At 50.0% G+C, this 17035-nt stretch overlaps 1 protein-coding gene and 1 pseudogene across 1 annotated transcript in view; one reads left to right on the plus strand and one right to left on the minus strand.

Annotated features, from left to right (window-relative positions):
* Position 1: 1 nt before the first annotated feature.
* On the minus strand, positions 2-84 carry LOC116550513 (annotated as a pseudogene).
* Positions 85-1073: 989 nt separating this feature from the next.
* The window catches only part of KLRG2 (killer cell lectin like receptor G2), a 19218-nt gene continuing 3256 nt past the window's right edge, over positions 1074-17035 (plus strand). The window contains exons 1-3 of the mRNA XM_032275831.1: positions 1074-1880; positions 5884-5985; positions 6351-6496. Coding sequence (XP_032131722.1) covers positions 1127-1880; positions 5884-5985; positions 6351-6496 — 1002 coding nt within the window. The 5' untranslated portion in view covers positions 1074-1126. The remainder of the gene's footprint in view (positions 1881-5883; positions 5986-6350; positions 6497-17035) is intronic.

Below are 17035 nucleotides of genomic sequence, written 5' to 3' on the forward strand. Positions count from 1 at the left end.
AGGGTATTGGGAAAAGTTTTCAATTAGCAATAATCGTGCCTCAGATAAACCTCATCGGCTACGATACTGCCACTACGCAAAGCTCCAGGGTCTTAAATGATAAAGCAAAAAGTGGAGGAGGTATGGGAAGGATACTCAGGGTCTCATGGAATCCATAGGGAACTATCCCAATGGATAAAGGACTACTGTGCTAGAAACTATCCCTTGTTTAACCGAAATTCAAATTTAACTCAGTGGCCTGCATTTTATCTGGCAACCCCATCCTGAGGGCACTTAAAAATACCAGAGGCCTTATCCCCTTATAATAATCTGTGTGGTCTGTGGATCCCAGCCAGGTATCCTGTCACCACACCCACACTCCTAGGAATCTGTATTTTTAAAACGGTCATTGTATCACTGGCTCCGACTGGGAACCCGACCACACCAGGCTACCAGGCTCTCCTCCTCCTGAAAATACACATTTTCATGCCTATTCATTCCTCACTCTTTAATACATTAGGCTAGTAGGAGTCAGGCCTCCAGAGTCACTGTTGCTGGCATTTTTGCCATGGGAAAGTCCTCCCAGGTGTGATGGAGCGTTCTTTCGAAACCCTACCGGTTAGAACAACCAACCGGGCTACTTTTCCACAAGCCGCCCCAATTCCTTTGGGTTCTGATTTCTCTGAGGTCCCAGGATCCAGACAGGCTTAGTCAATCTTTCCCTGCCTAAACTATAACTCTCAAAACCAACACCCAGGCAACAGGCTGGAGGGGAAAATGGGTGGGGTCAGAGACAAAGAAGAGGGAAGGGTCAGGCGGAGCTCCGGGTTCTCTCCCACGAGCCTCCGCTCGCAGTTCTGCTTTTCTCCTCCTAGAGCTGCTGCCCACCCTGCAACCCTCGCCTTGCCCCGCCTGCAACCCTCGCCTTGCCCCGCCGCCCTTCCCAGCAGAGGCTGGGCCGGTGTCCTGAAGGCGGCGCGGCAGCAGAACTGCAGCCTCAGCCAATCAGAGCGGGACCCTTCGGGGAGGGGCGTGGCCTGACCACGTGGGCGACGCGGCTGGACCACTCCAGACGCAGGACAGTGAAGCCCCTCTGCACCTGGGCCCAGGTGCGCTCCTCAGCGTCTCCGGGTGCGGGGCGCGCGGGATGGAGCTGGCCGAGGACGCTGCACCCGAAAGCCAAGCCGGGGCCGAACTCCCAATGGAGCCCGTGGGAAGCCTGCTCCCCGGGCTGGAGCAGCCGCAGGTCCCCGCGGAGATGCGACAACCTGAGGGTCGCGAAAGCAGCCCGACTCCAGCCCGGGCAGTGGAGGAGGAGGCGGGCGCGGGCCGGGAGCCCTCGAGCGAGAAGCAGCTGCCCTCGCCTCGCCCCGGGTCCCTGCGCGTGCCGCCGCTCAGCCTGGGCTACGGCGCCTTCGGTCGCCTGGGGTCCGCCTGCCCCGAGCAGCCGTCGCCGGGCCCCGCCTCGGCCGAGCCGCCCCAGAATAGCGAGGCTCCCGGGGCTGAGCCTGCGCCCGGAGCCTGGGCGCCCATAGAGCTGCAGGTGGACGTGCTTGTGAAGCCCGTGGGCGCGGCCGGCTGCAGCCGCACGCCCTCGCCCCGGCCCTCCACGCGCTTCCTCACTCTGCCGGTGCCCGAGTCCCCAGCCTTCTCCCGCAGCGCGGCCCCCGCGCACCAGCTCCTGCAGCGCGCACCGTCCGCGGGCGGCACGTGGGGCCGCGGTTCGCCGCTGGCTGCAGCACGGACGGAGAGCAGTCCCGCCGAGGGAAGCGCCGGCTCCCCGAGCTCCCCTAAGTGCTGCCGCTGCAAGGAGCTGGGGCTGGAGAAGGAGGGTGCGGCGCTGCTGCCCTGCGCGGGGTTGGACCGCGACAAGAAGCTGCCCCGGGCTGTAACGCACTTGGGTGAGTGCTCACCTGCGCCGGCAGCCGGCGCCTCCAGGTCGGGTGGATGTGGCGGAAGCCCCCACACCCGCCCAGCCCTGGACCACTGGACATCGGACCCAGTAAGGGACCCAAGTCGACTGTCCCGATGCCCCTACCCATCTGGCCTCTCGGGCTTACAATCAATAACATTCCTGTCTATGTAACCGTAATTCACATTGTTTGCGATAAAAGAATAAAAGCAACTCCCCAGACAAACCCTTGGGCCCAGAGCAGGAATTACTGGGCTTTCTCTTCAGGGAGCTGCCCCACTAGGACCTCTGACAACTCTCAGCTCTGGCTGTCTCAGATCTAGTGCCAAATTCCTGCAAAGGAGTCTGGTGACGTTGGGGTCATGGGAAAGCCACTTTTTTTTTTTAATTAAACGAAGGTTCGCTCTTGTTGCCCAGGTTGAAATGCAGTAGCACGATCTCGGCTTACTGCAGCCTTCGCCATCCGGGTTCAAGAGATTCTCCTGCCTCAACCTCCCAAGTAGCTGGGACTGCAGGCTTGCGCCACCACGTCCGGCTAATTTTTTGTATTTTTAATAGAGATGGGGTTTCACCACGTTGACCAGCTGGTCTCAAAACTGCTGACCTCAAGTGATCTGCCCACCTTAGCCTCCCGAAGTGCTAGGATTACAGACGTGAGCCACCACGCCCAGCCAAAAAAGGGAGAGAGTTTCCAGAAGAGTGTGGTCAACAGGGTCGCGTGTCTAGTAGGTTCTGGGACTGGATGATGAGGGAGCATTACCACATTGAAACAGTGCTCTAGAGATGATGCCGATGGCCCGGGCTGTAGGGGAGAGTGGGCGGGATGGGAAGATGCCGGATGGATGCCGATGCTTGGCTCTTTGCTTTTTGCCTTCCAGGAAATATGGAAATCCAGTTAAAGATTTACGGGTTAAAGATTAAAGATTTAAACCAAGGGCTAAAGAACCTTGATTTCCTAGTGCAATGGTACGATCTCAGCTCACTGCAGCCTCTGCCTCCCGGGTTCAAGGCTGATTCTCATGCCTCAGCCTCCCAAGTAGCTGGGATTAGAGGCGCATGCCACCAGGCCTAGCTAATTTTTGTATTTTTAGTAGAAACTGAGTTTCACCATGTTGGCCAGGCTGATCCGGAACTCCTGACCTCAAGTGATCCACCTGCCTCGGCCACCCAAAGTGCGGGGATTACAGGCATGAGCCACCGTGTGCAGCTGAAACTCAATTTTTTTTTTTTTTTTTAGTTTTTTCTTTTTTCTTCTTCTTCTTTCATTCTACCATACCTGGTCTTGAACTCCTAGACTCAAGTGATTCTCCCATCCCAACTTATCTAAGAGAGACTGTAGCTTCATCTGTATATTCAGGTTTTTACAAGGAGAGTGTAATTCCATTACTTGAGTAATTAAGAATTCCTTTTTTGGCCAGGCACAGTGGCTCACGGCTCACACCTGTAATTTCAACACTTTGGGAGGCCGAGGTGGGTGGATCACGAGGTCAGGAGATCAAGACCATCCTGGCTAACATGGTGAAATCCCGTCTCTACTAAAAATACAAAAATTAGCTGGGCGTGGTGGCAGCACCTGTAATTCCAGCTACTGGAAGACTGAGGCAGGCAAATCCACTTGAACCTGGGAGGTGGAGGTTGCAGTGAGCCAAGATCCCATAACTGCACTTCAGCCTGGGCAGTAGAGGGAGACTCCATCTCAAAAAAGAAAAAAGAAAAAAAAAGAATTCTTTTTTTGGCCAAGTGCAGTGGCTCATGCCTATAATCCCAACACTTTGGGAGGCCTAGAAGAGAGAATTTCCTGAGTCCAGGAGTTCAAGATTAGCCTGGGCAACATGGTCAAATCCTGTCTCTACAAAAAAGAAAAAAAATTAATAAAACAGAATTGCTCTTTTAAAAAGCAAGGTGGGGTGGGGACTTTCCTTTGGTAGTTTGAGAGGACAGGTAGTTCTGTGGGGGGGCCATTTCTAAACTCAACAGCTTGGAATTAAGGTGAGTCCTCCTTGGAATTAAGTGTGTGAGGTGTTTGTAACCAACTGTATTTCTTTACTGCTTTGTCGTATAAAAGGTAGAGCTAAATTTAGTGTTCAGCCACCATAATGATATTGACTTAGGTGCTGGGTACGTTTATTATCCTTTTCTTCTCCAGGTGTTGGCCAGTATGATGATTTTGTGCCTACAACGCTCACATTGATGATGTGGTCATTGCTGGCTGTCGTCCCTGAGATGTGAGAGAATTCTAGGGCCTCTTGCTGCAGGGTTTCTGGGAGAAGAGAGTTATCTTTTTGCTAGAGTTGATTTTACACTCAGTGTCATGACCAAGGTCAAATTCAGGAATGCTCAGTTACTTCAGATGGGTGTGAATTTCTAGGTTGAATGTTTGTAGCTGGCCATGGCTATAATTAAGCATTTGAAGCCATTCTTTTCTTCTCCAAGTTCTCGTTTCTGGCCTCCCTGGTTACTCCATTAACAGGGCAGGGTTAAATGTGGCATTTCAGTGTGTTCCGTCTCTGAGCCTTTGGCTTTGCCATTCTCCCTCCTGGGGGGCTCTCCCGTCTCTGCTCCTTGTTGTCTTTCGGCGGCCGCGGTCCAGCCATCTGGTCCACTTGGTTTTGAAGCATCAGGAACACTACTGCCGACAACTTCCAGCCATGTGGTGCTGTAAGCCAGGCCCGCCAAGCTCCAAGGCAGCCCTCACTCCTCTCTTGTTGGTAGTTTTATCCTCCGGTCCCTTTGCCTACCTGTTAGCTCCTTGAGTACAGGGTCTTACCCTATTTTCTGTATGTCATGTCATTAAGTGCCTCATAAACGGTTATTGGCCAATTATTTGTTCCCTTTCTTATATAGAATCTGTTTGTTTTGAGACAGGATCTTACTCTGTCCCCCAGGCTGGAGTGCAGTGGCACGACTGTGGCTCACTGCAGCCTTGACCTCCAATGCCCAAGTAATCCTCCCACCTCAGCCTCTCAAGTTGCTGGGACTACAGGTGCATGCTACCATACCTGGCTACATTTTTACTTTTTGTAAAGACAGAGTCTCGGCCAAGCTCAGTGGCTCATTCCTATAGTCCCAGCACTTTGGGAGGCTGAGGCAGGTGGATCACCTGAGGTCAGGAGTCCAAGACCAGCCTGACCAACATGGAGAAACCCTGTCTCTACTAAAAACACAAAATTAGCCAGGCGTGGTGGTGTATGCCTGTAATTCCAGCTACTCAGGAGGCTGAGGCAGAAGAATTGCTTGAACCGGGGAGGCGGAGGTTACAGTAAGCCAATATCACACCATTGCCCTCCAGCCTAGGCAACAAGAGCAAAACTCCATCTCAAAAATAAACAGACAAAAAAACAAATAAAGACAGGGTCTCACCATGTTGCCTGGGCTTGTCTCGAACTCCTAGACTCAAGCAGTTCTCCTACCCCAGCTTCTCAAAGTTTTGGGATTACAGGAGTGAGCCCCCACATCCGGCCTAGAATCTTAAGCCTTCTAAGTATTTAAGAATATCTGGTGGCCGGGTGCGGTAGCTCACACCTCCCAGCACTTTCAGAGGCCAGCGTGGGTGGATCACAAGGTCAGAAGTTCAAGACCATCCTGGCCAACATGGTGAAACACTGTCTCTACTAAAAAAACATAAAAATTAGCCAAGCATGGTGGCATGCACCTGTAATCTCCGCTACTCAGGAGGCTGAGGCAGGAGAATTGCTTGAACCTGGGAAGCAGAGGTTAGAGTGAGCCGAGATTGTCCCCTGTACTCCAGCCTAGGCAACAGAGCAAGACTCCATCAAAAAAAGAAAGAAGAGAAAAGAAAAGAAAACCTGGCTTCTTTCTCCTGAATATAAATTTGGAACCTAAATATTGTGGTTTATATTGGCATCCCAGGGTGAAGCGGCGGGTGCTGGAGCGAGGTGGGTGCGATGCTGGTGTGTTGTGTCTGCGGTTCTGAGTTGGGTTGGTTGGGATGGTCTCTGCTAACCCATCTGTCCTGTTTGCCCCCGTCCTAGGGCTGTCCGTGTACATGAAGTCCCTGCACCGGGCCCTGGCGGTCATGGCTGTGCTCCTGGCAGTCTCTGGGGTTGTCATTGTGGTCCTGGCCTCAAGAGCAGGTATGGTGTCCTCTGCAGTCCTCCTCCCCTCTCCCTGCTGTTTCACTACTGGGACTGGGTTTCCAGCCCTTACAACACCTTAGAATTAGAGACACTGAGAGATGCAACACGAAGACCTGGGGCTTGATAAGCAAAGGAAAATTGGAGCCTTCCTCCCATTGGACACAGCTTGTGCCCTGATAAGAGATCAGACGCCAGGCACCACCCCAGGGACTTTGTGCACTGCACAGACTATACAGCCTCCCTGGAGCCCTGCCCACCCTGAGGTTTGCCAGTTTCATGCCCCTTTAGTTGAGGCAGCAGCCAGGCTTTGTTTATTTAATGCAGTTTACCCTGCGGCTCACCAGTGGTCTCTGTGCTTGCAGGAACCAGATGCCAGCCATGCCCCCCAGGCTGGGTGTTGTCTGAGGAGCACTGTTACTACCTCTCTGCGGAAGCACAGACCTGGGAAGCCAGCCAGGCTTTCTGCTCAGCCTACCACGCTACCCTCCCCCTGCTGAGCCATACCCAGGTGAGAAAGGGGTGGCCAGTCTAGGGGGACATAGATCTTTTTATTTTTTTTATTTTTTTTTTGAGACGGAGTTTCGCTCTTGTTACCCAGGCTGGAGTGCAATGGCGCGATCTCAGCTCACCGCAACCTCCGCCTCCTAGGTTCAGGCAATTCTCCTGCCTCAGCCTCCTTAGTAGCTGGGATTACAGGCATGTGCCACCATGCCCAGCTAATTTTTTTTGTATTTTTAGTAGAGACAGGGTTTCACCATGTTGACCAGGATGGTCTCGATCTCTTGACCTCGTGATCCACCCGCCTCGGCCTCCCAAAGTGCTGGGATTACAGGCTTGAGCCACCGCGCCCGGCCTTGGGACATAGATCTTTCTAGACCACAGAATCCTAGTACTGGAAAGACGCTTAATGATTGAGTCCAACCCTTATCAAAGAAGTCAACAAGGTGCAGAGGAGTAGCATAACCATAACTTCATGCAGCCTCTAACTCCTGGGCTCAGGCAATCCTCCTGCCTCAGCCTCCTGGGTAGCTACAGGCACGTGCCACCATGCCCAGCTTAAAACAAATTTTTTTTTTTTTAAGAGATAGGGATGGCTGGGTGCGGTGGCTCATGCTTGTAATCCCAGCACTTTGGGGAGTGGAGGCGGGCAGATCACCTGAGGTCAGGAGTTTGAGACCAGCCTGACCAAAATGGAGAAACCCCGTGTCTACTAAAAATACAAAATTAGCCGAGTGTGGTGGCTCATGCCTGTAGTCCCAGCTACTCAGGAAGCTGAGGCAGGAGAATGGCTTGAACCCAGGAGCTGGAGGTTGCGGCGAACCGAGATAATGCCATTGCACTCCAGTCTGGGCAACAAGAGCAAAACTCCATCTCAAAAAAAAAAAAGAAACAAAGAGAGAGACAGAGTCTCACTATGTTGGCCAGACTGGTCTCAGACCTCTGGCCTCAAGTGGTCATCCTTTCTTAGCCTTCCAAAGTGCTGGGATTACAGGCGTGAGCCACTGCACCCGGCCCATGCTAGTCATTTTAAGTGTACAGCTCATTGATGTTAAATACATTCATAATGTTGAGCACCCATCACCACCATTCATCTCCTGAGCTCTTTTCATCTTGTACAGCTGAAACTCTAACCCCTCTAAACACTAATTCCTCATCTCCCCCGCCCACAGGCCCTGGCAGCCACCATGCTACATTCTCTCTCTCTGGTTTGGATTACTCTAAGTAACTCATGCAAGTGGAATCACACAGTATTTGTCTTGTTGTGACTGGCTTCTTTCACTTAGCATCATGTCCTCAAGGCTCATCCATATTGTAGCCTGTATCAGAATTCCCTTCCTTTTGATGGCTGAATAATACTCCATTGCCTGTATGTACCACATTTTGCTTATTTGTTTATTGGTCAGTGGACAGACCCTTGGGTCACTTCTGTGTTTGGGCTGTTGTGAATAAGGCAGCTATGAATTTGGGTGGACAAATAATCTCTTCGAGACCCTGTTTTCAGTTATTAGAGTATACACCCCGAAGTGAGAATCGCTGGATCATATGGTAATCCTATGTTTAATTTTTTGAGGAGTTGGCATCTGTCTTCCACAGGAGCTGCAAAATTTTACATTCCCAGCAATGCTTGGCTTAATTTTACCTGGGGCAGGTGCCAGGAATTTATATTAGCTGTTCTGGTATGTATGAAAACACAGCAATCCTTCTGTCAATGCTTTAATGAATGTGTATTAAGCACTTACTCTGTGTTTGGCACCGGTGGGTTCAACAATGAGCCAGAATAGCACAGCCCCCACCCTGACAAAGCTGAGAGAGCAGTGAGGGCTGGGCGCAGTGGCTCATGCCTGTAATCCCAGCACTTTGGGCGGCGGAGGAGGGCAGATCACAAGGTCAAGAGATCGAGACCATCCTGACCAATATGGTGAAACCCCATCTCTAACAAAAATACAAAAATTAGCTGGGCGTGGTGGCACATGCCTGTAATCCTAGCTACTTGGGAGGCTGAGGCAGGAGAATCGCTTGAATCTGGTCGGCGGAGATTGCAGTGAGCTGAGATTGCGCCATTGCACTCTAGCCTGAGTGACAGAGCGAGACTCCGTCTCAAAAAAAAAAAAAAAAAAGAGGAGTGGATGAGGCAGACATCAATCAGGAAATAATAGAAATAGATGTTTAATGACCACACTGATCTGTGCCGTGAAGGGATGGTGCACAGTGCTACGAGAGTACCTGACAGGAGCATGTGACCTGAAGATCAAGGCGAACAAGGTCACATGCGCCTTTCAAAAAACATTGAGGAAAAGATAGTGAGGCTGGGCGCAGTGGATCACACCTGCAATCCCAGCACTTTGGGAGGCTGAGGATGCAGGCAGATCACCTGAAGTCGGGAGTTTAAAACCAGCCTGGCCAACCTGGTGAAAATTTGTCTCTACTAAAAGTACAAAAATTAGCCAGATGTGGTGGCAGGCCCTCGTGGTCCCAGCCACTTGGGAGGCTGAGGTATGGGAATCACTTGAACCCGGAAGGCAGAGGTTGCAGTAGACCAAAATCACACCACTGTGCTCCAGCCTGGGCAGCAGAGTGAGACTCCATCTCAAAAAATAAATAAATAAATAAATAAATAAATAAAAAGCGATAGTGAGACTGGGCCAGAGAGTCTCCTGGAATCCTCTCTGCTCCCTCTGGACCGGTTGCTTGTGAGGCATGCTGCACAGATGTTCTGGAATTTCTGTTCACCTGTGTCCTCAGCATGCCTCTTGCCTCTCTCCTAGGTGGGATTCCCTGTTTCCTAGATTGCATATCTTTTCATTGGTTTATATCTTTTTCTTGGTAGGGTACATCCTCTGTAAACTTCCTAGAAAAAATCAAATACATGAGACGTCAACTTTTTATTTTTGGAGCAAGGTTTCATTCTGTCACCCAGGCTGCAGTGCAGTGGCGTGATCACCGTTCCCTGCAGCCTCCACCTCCTGGGCTCAAGTGATCCTCTCACCTCAGCCTCCCCAGGAGAGACAGGGTTTTGCCATGATGCCCAGGCTGGTCTCGAACTCCTGGGCTCAGGCAATCTACCTGCCTCAGCCTCCCAAAGTGCTGGGATTACAGACATAAGCCATCACACCTAGCCTCAATTTCTTGAGACCTTTTGTGCTTAAAGTACTTTTATTCTAATCTCTCACTTGATTGGTAGCTTGGCTGGTGTGTAGGAAAAACAATCAAACTGTCTCTCCTCTGCTTTCACACAATAACAGCCATCAACCCAGAAGGCTTCCGTGACCAAATGTGTTTTTTTTTTTCTCTTATGCACCAAGCAGTGGGTACCAGCTGGGTGTCCTGTAATTTAATTCAATTCCGATGCTGTCTTCCTGGAGATAGCTTCAGATCCCACCATTTGGGGCCTCAGTCTCTAAGACTGCCTGGCTTCAGATACCAGTCACAAGTCCAGGCCTCTGGAACTTCTGATTGGGTGGCTTCAAGTTGGGGCTCACATGTTCCCTCTTTGGGTTTGATTAATTTGCTAGAGCAGCTCACAAAACTTAGGGAAACACATTTACTTGTTAATTACAAAGGGTATTTTAAAGGATACAAACACACAGCCAGATGAGATGCAGAGGGTGAGATCTGGAAGAGTCCCAAGTGCAGGAGCTTCTGTCCTTAGAGTTGGAGTATGCCACCCTCCCAGCGTTTTTTTTTTGTTTTTTTTTTTTGGTTTTTTTTTGTTTGGTTGGTTGGTTTTTTGTTTTTGTTTGTTTGTTTGTTTGTTTTGAGACGGAGTTTTGCTCTTGTTGCTTAGGCTGGAGTGCAATGGTGTGATCTCAGCTCACTGCAACCTCCACCTCCCAGGTTCAAGCAATTCTCCCCCAGCTTCTCGAGTAGCTGGGATTACAGGCATGTGCCACTACGCCTGGCTAATATTTTGTATTTTTGGTAGAAATGGGGTTTCTCTATGTTGGTCACGCTGGTCTCAAACTCCCGACCTCAGGTGATCCACCCGCCTCAGCCTCCCAAAGTGCTGGGATTACAAGAATGAACCACCGCTCCCAGCACCTCAGTCATTTTCTTAATGAGTGCGGAGCTGTCATCATTCCAGGGGGAGAAGGGGGTGGAGGGGGTGGTTTTACCTCTAAGTGTGTAGCACTTAAATATTCTTCCCTTTTTATTTATTTTTTAAATTTTTTTTTTTTTTTGAGACGGAGTTTCACTCATGTTACCCAGGCTGGAGTGCAATGGCGCGATCTCGGCTCACCGCAACCTCCGCCTCCTGGGTTCAGGCAATTCTCCTGCCTCAGCCTCCTGAGTAGCTGGGATTACAGGCACGCGCCACCATGCCCAGCTAATTTTTTGTATTTTTAGTAGAGATGGGGTTTCACCATGTTGACCAGGATGGTCTCGATCTCTTGACCTCGTGATCCACCCGCCTCGGCCTCCCAAAGTGCTGGGATTACAGGCGTGAGCCACCGCGTCCGGCCTATTTTTTAAATTTTTATTTATTTATTTTTTGAGACAGAGTCTCTGGAGTGCAGTGGAGCAATCTCAGCTCACTGCAACCTCCGCCTCACAGGTGCAGATGATTCTCCTGCCTTAGCCTACTGAGTAGCTGGGACTACTGGGTTGCACCACCACACCCAACTAATTTTTGTATTTTTGTATTTCACCATGTTGGCCAGGCCGGTCTCGAACTTGTGGCCTCAAGTGATCCACCCGCCTTGGCCTCCCAAAGTGCTGGGATTACAGGTGCAAGCCACCGCATCCCATTCCCTTTTTAGTATAAACAGCTTCACCCTTAGCTGAACCTGGTATCCTAGATTCTAAAAGCCTCTGTGGTTCATCTTTCCAAATAGTTCTGCCAGTTACCTCGCTGCATAGGAAAGATGAATGGATCTTTGGGCTGGGGGCAGAGGGTCCTTTACAGACTTTCAACCAGTCCATTTTCCAGGTCCTTTTTCCTGTACATCATTGGCTTTCAGAAGGACCTGTTGTCTCTCATAAGTAAGCTTTGGGGGCTTCTTAATACAAATTGGGGTATTCCTTGGCTTTCTTCCAGCCTTCTATCTGTCCTTTTCCTGAAAACCACTGCGCTTTCTCAGGTCTGTGATGCCGTTACAGTTGTCCAGCTTCCAAAATGTTGATGTTTCTCATCTGCAGTTGTCTTTTCCCACTCTTTTTTTTTTTGAGATAGAGTCTTGCTCTGTTGCTCATTGCAACCTCTGCCTCCCGGGTTCAAACGATTCTCCTGCTTCGGCCTCCCAAGTAGCTGGAATTACAGTCTACTTTTTGTATTTTTACTAGAGATGGGGTTTCACCATGTTGGCCACGATAGGCTTGAACTCCTGACCTTGTGATCTGCCCACCTCAGCCTCCCAAAGTGGTAGGATTACAGGTGTGAGCCACCGCGCCTGGCCCCATTTTTTTTTTTTTTTGACAGTCTTGCTCTGTCACCCAGGCTGGAGTACAATGACGCAATCTCGGCTCACTGCAACGTCTGCTTCCCAGGTTCAAGTGATTCTCCTACCTCGACTTCCTGAGTAGATGGGGCTACAGGCACATGCCACCATGCCCAGCTAATTTTTGTATTTTTAATAGAGATGGGATTTCAATGTGTTAGTCAGGATGGTCTCGATCTCGTGATCCACCTGCCTCGGCCTCCCAAAGTGCTGGGTCTACAGGTGTGAGCCACTGCACCTGGCTTTTTTTTTTTTTTTTTTAAATAGGCACAGACAGCGTCTTAGTATATTTCCTAAGCTAGTCTTGAACTCCTGGGCTCAAATGATCTTCCTGCCTGGCCTCTCAAAGTGTTGGGATTACCAGCACCTAGCCTCTCTTCCCATTCTTTTTGTCCTTTTTCCTTCTATTTTTTTTTTGTCATTTTTAAAAGTTATATTCTTATTTAAGAGTTTTAAATATGAATGAGTTTAAATCATTAAAAGCTTTTTATGCATCCAGTGGGATGATAATACCTTTTCTGTTCTTTTAATCTCTTGTGGTGGTTTGTTTTATTCTCGGCTTGCTGTAATCAAGTCTACTTAGTCATGATTTTTTCCCCCCAAATATTTCTGGACTTGACCGGTTAATATTTTACTTAAGATGTTTGCATGCATGACATTATGTTGGACTGTCCTTACCTGAAATCAAAGTTATTCTGCCCGGCACAGTGGAGAGGGGAGGGAGTTCCGAGCGTTTTTTTCCTCTGGGAGAGCTCCTGGAAGTGCCTGTCAGGCATTACAGAAGGATTAGGGATCCACGCTCTGCCGAGGGATTAGGGGTCAGGAAGGGCCACATGTCAGGTGGGAGCTCAGAAACAGCCTGTAGCCAGGTAGCCCCACCCTCTGTATTGGGCTTCCCAGCCTTTTATCCCACCCGCTTTGGCTGTCATATCCACACCTCTTGGAGACCCACCTCTCTGTTCAAGCCACCTCACCTGGGGACAATGAGAGTGACAGCAGAGGAACAGAGCCCTGAAGAACTGGCTACTGGGTCTGTCCTGCCAGCCACCTGCAGTGCCTAGAGGAGCCACTAGGAGCCCTCCTGAGAACTCCTGGGGACTCTTGTGAGAGACTGGGCAGGAAGTGAATTGTTTTTGGGTTTTTTTTGAGAAGCAGTCTCGCTCTGTTGCCAAGCTGGAGTGCAGTGGCTTGATCTCGGTTCACTGCAACCCCTACCTCCTGGGTTCAAGCGATTCTCCTGCCTCAGCCTTCCAAGTAGCTGGGATGACAGGCACCTGCCACTATGCTAGGCACTTATTCTTTTTTTTTTGACAAGGGGTCTCCTCCGGGGGGCCAGGCTGGAGTGCAGTGGCGCAATCTCAGCTCACTGCAACCACCATCTCCCTGGTTCAAGCGATTCTCCCATCCTCCCGAGTAGTTGGGATTACAGGCACCTGCCACCACGCCCAGCTAATTTTTGTATTTTTAGTAGAGATGGGGTTTCACCAGGTTGGCCAGGCTGGTCTAGAACTCCTGACTTCGGGTGATCTACCCACCTCGGCCTCCCAAAGTGCTGGGATTGCAGGCATGAGCCACCTGGCCTACTCTCCCATTTAAAAAAGAAGTAAAATCGTTTTTTAAATCTTATTGTATTAGCCAGGCATAGTGGCTCCCACCTGTAAGCCCAGCACTTTGGGAGGCCAAGGCAGGTGGATCACCTGAGGTCAGGAGTTTGAGACCAGCCTGGCCAACATGGTGAAATCTCATCTCTACTAAAAAACACTAAAATTAGCTGGACGTGGTGGCGGGTCCCTGTAATCCCAGCTACTCGGGAGGCTGAGACAGAGTGAAACCTTCTCACAGCTCTGAGCTGCCATACCTGGCCATGAATCTTTTTTTAATTTATTATTTTTTTGACGCGGCCAGGAGGAAGGCCATGAATATTTTATCACAATTTTAAAAAAAGAAATGTATGAAGGCATAGCAAATAATTTTCTAAAATTTTAAGATGTAAAATGTGAGATTTCAGTCCATTCTGCTCAGGATCACATTCCTTCTCTTATTAGTGGAAGAGCTGGAGAATCTGCAACTTAAGGAGGACTCAGGGTCTTTTGCGCAGAGCAGTCCTTTGAGCCACAAATTACTTAGAAGTTCCTGGAGTTGATTTATAACTCTGAACAGTGCCTTCCCCACACCACCATTTTTGCTAACAATGAGATTGGGAGTCTTAACTGCAAGGAAAAGAACGGAATGGAGTGGCTGGGGCTAGGCGGGGCTGGGGAGGCCCAGAGGGAAAGGGAGAAAGAGCCAGAAGGCCAGGGGCTGTGACAGAAGGGCGGGATCCTCTTGAGGTTGCTGGAAGCATCAAAGCTCATGTGTGTTGGCGGCGGGGCACAAGCTTTGCCCACCACATGTCAGAGGGGTGAGGACTTGGGATGAGTGTGTCTAGGTGACCCTGGCTTTATATGTTATTATCTCAAGCCTCATCACAAGCATCCTCATTTTACAGAGGACCACGCTGTGGCTCTGAAAGGTTGGGTAACTTCTCACGTGGCTCACAAGTCAGGGAGCCAGAATTTGCAAACGGGGTAGCCCGGCCCCATCTCAGCTCTGGGAGAGGCACTGAGCCCTGGTGTGCCTTCCCAAACCGGCGACTGCTCCCAGGAGGACAGTGTTGGGCCACTCTGTCCTCTGAGTCACACCTCAGCGCAGCCTGGGTTCCTCCCATCCTCTCCAGGGCTCCTCGCCAAGCCCCACCCTGGGCCCCAGTGTGCTTTCTCTGTTCAGCACACTCACCACTCTCCATTTTCCTACGCAGTCTGGCCTTTAGGATTCAAGAAGGGTAAGATTGGCAACCTTCAGCCTGGAAGTTGTCCCTGGCTTCTCTCTAGGCTGTTAACTGGTGGGTGCTAGCCTTGAGGAGCAGAAGATGGGTTTGACACACAGTAGCCTGATGGCCTGGGCTCACTGTGGCTCTCGCTGAATTTTGGCAGTGAGCGTGGAAAGGCAGTTTCACCCAGCTGACCTACTGTGTGCAGGGTTATCATAGTGTGATATTGAGTAAGACAAGCTTGGCTGGGCACAGTGGCTCACACCTGTAATCCCTGCACTTTGGGAGGCTGAGGCGGGCGGATCACAAGGTCAGGAGTTCGAGACCAGCCAGGCCAACATGGTGAAACCCTGTCTCTACTAAAAGTACAAAAATTAGCCAGGCATGCACCTATAATCCCACCTACTTCAGAGGCTGAGGTGGGAGCATCACTTGAGCCCAGGTGTTCAAGGCCAGCCTGGGCAACGTAGTGAGACCATGTCTCCTAAATAAAAAAGATAGGCTGTGCACAGTGGCTCATGCCTTTAATCCTTGCACTTTGCAAGGACGAGGTGGGCAGATCACCTGATGTTGGGAGTTCGAGACCAGCCTGACCAACATGGAGAAACCCCATCTTTACTAAAAATACAAAATTAGCCAGGTGTGGTGGTGCATGCCTGTCATCCCAGCTACTTGGGAGGCTGAGGCAGGAGAATCACTTGAACCTGGAGGCAGAGGTTGCAGTGAGCCAAGATCACACCATTGCACTCCAGCCTGGGCAACAAGAGCCAAACTCCATCTCAAAAATAAATAAACATACAAATAAATAAGAGAGGCCTGGCACGGTAGCCCATACCGGTAATCCCAACACTCTGTGAGGCCAAGGCCGGCAGATCACCTGAGGTCAGGAGTTCAAGACCAGCCTGGCCAACATCATGAAATCCCATCTCTACTTAAATACAAAAATTAGCCAGGCACAATGGTGAGTGCCTGTAATCCCGGCTACTCAGGAGGCTGAGATGGGAGAATTGCTTGAACCCGGAAGATGGTGGTTGCAGTGAGCTGAGATTGTGCCGCTGTACTCCAGCCTGGGTGGCTGAGCAAGTCTCTGTCTCAAAAAAATGAAATAAAAAATAAAGAGGCAGCTCTATTCTATGAAGGTTATGGAAGCCAAGGGGAGGAAGGAGCACCTAGTTCACCTTGGAGAGGGTCAGCCCAGTGTCTATAAGAAAAGCAACCTTTAGCTAACATCTGAGGGATGGAGGAGGTGGCAGCAACGGGACAATCATCACTCTGGTGATTGCTTTCCAATTCCAGGGCTTGTCTTTGTTGACTTAAACCATTTTCTTGGGGAAGAAGAACTGAGCATATGCGAAATTCGTTTAAACTCCACTCCTAACCTGCATCAATGTGAATATGTGCTTCTTGACATTGTTGTGAGTGATATGTACTCGCTAGTGTAGTCTTCTTTTTTCATTTGGCATGATTTCATATTTACATTTTCCTGCATACTGACATTTTCTATACACTTGTCATTTTTAATGGCACTATAATTTTCCATCATGTTGACATCCTGTAATTTACCTAGTTATTTCTCGATTGCTGAGCGTTTGGGGAGTTTCCATTTTTTCTTCACAAATAGCACCGTGTTATCTTAAGATAAGTTCATTTTTTTCCCTTTCTATTCTTGGATTTATTTCTCAGCTAAATTACCCATTTGAGCAGGAGGAGGTGTGGTGGTGCTGCTCTACATCGAGCCAAATGACACTGCAGAGAGACCAAGTTGATGACACGGGCTGTGCCGGCATCGCTGCCCCCTCCACCACACCCCCACCCTGGGACTTGCAATATTTAAACTTTTTTTTTTCCAAGTTAAAAAATCTTGGCCAGGTGCAGTGGCTCATGCCACTAATTCCAGCACTTTGGGAGGCTGAGGTGGACACATGACCTGAGACCAGGAGCTTGAGACCAGACTGGGCCAACAGGGCAAAACCTGTCTCTTCTAAATATACAAAAATTACCCAGGTGTGGTGGCAGACGCCTGTAATCCCAGCTTCTCAGGAGGCTGAGGCAGGAGAATCACTTGAACCTGGGAGGTAGAGGCTGCAGTGAGCTGGGATCATGCCACTGCACTCCAGCCTCGGTGACAGAGCGAGACTCCATCTCAAACAAACAAAAAAAATCTCAGCCAGGTGCGGTGGCTCACACCTGTAATCCCAGCACTTTGTGATGCCAAGGCAGGCTGATCACCTGAAGTTGGGAGTTTGAGACCAGCCTGATCAACAAGGAGAAACCCCATCTCTACTAAAAATAAAGAATTAGC

This window comes from Sapajus apella, unplaced genomic scaffold (assembly GCF_009761245.1).
Source record: "Sapajus apella isolate SASKATOON/1434 unplaced genomic scaffold, GSC_monkey_1.0 scaffold7, whole genome shotgun sequence".
NCBI lineage: Eukaryota > Metazoa > Chordata > Mammalia > Primates > Cebidae > Sapajus > Sapajus apella.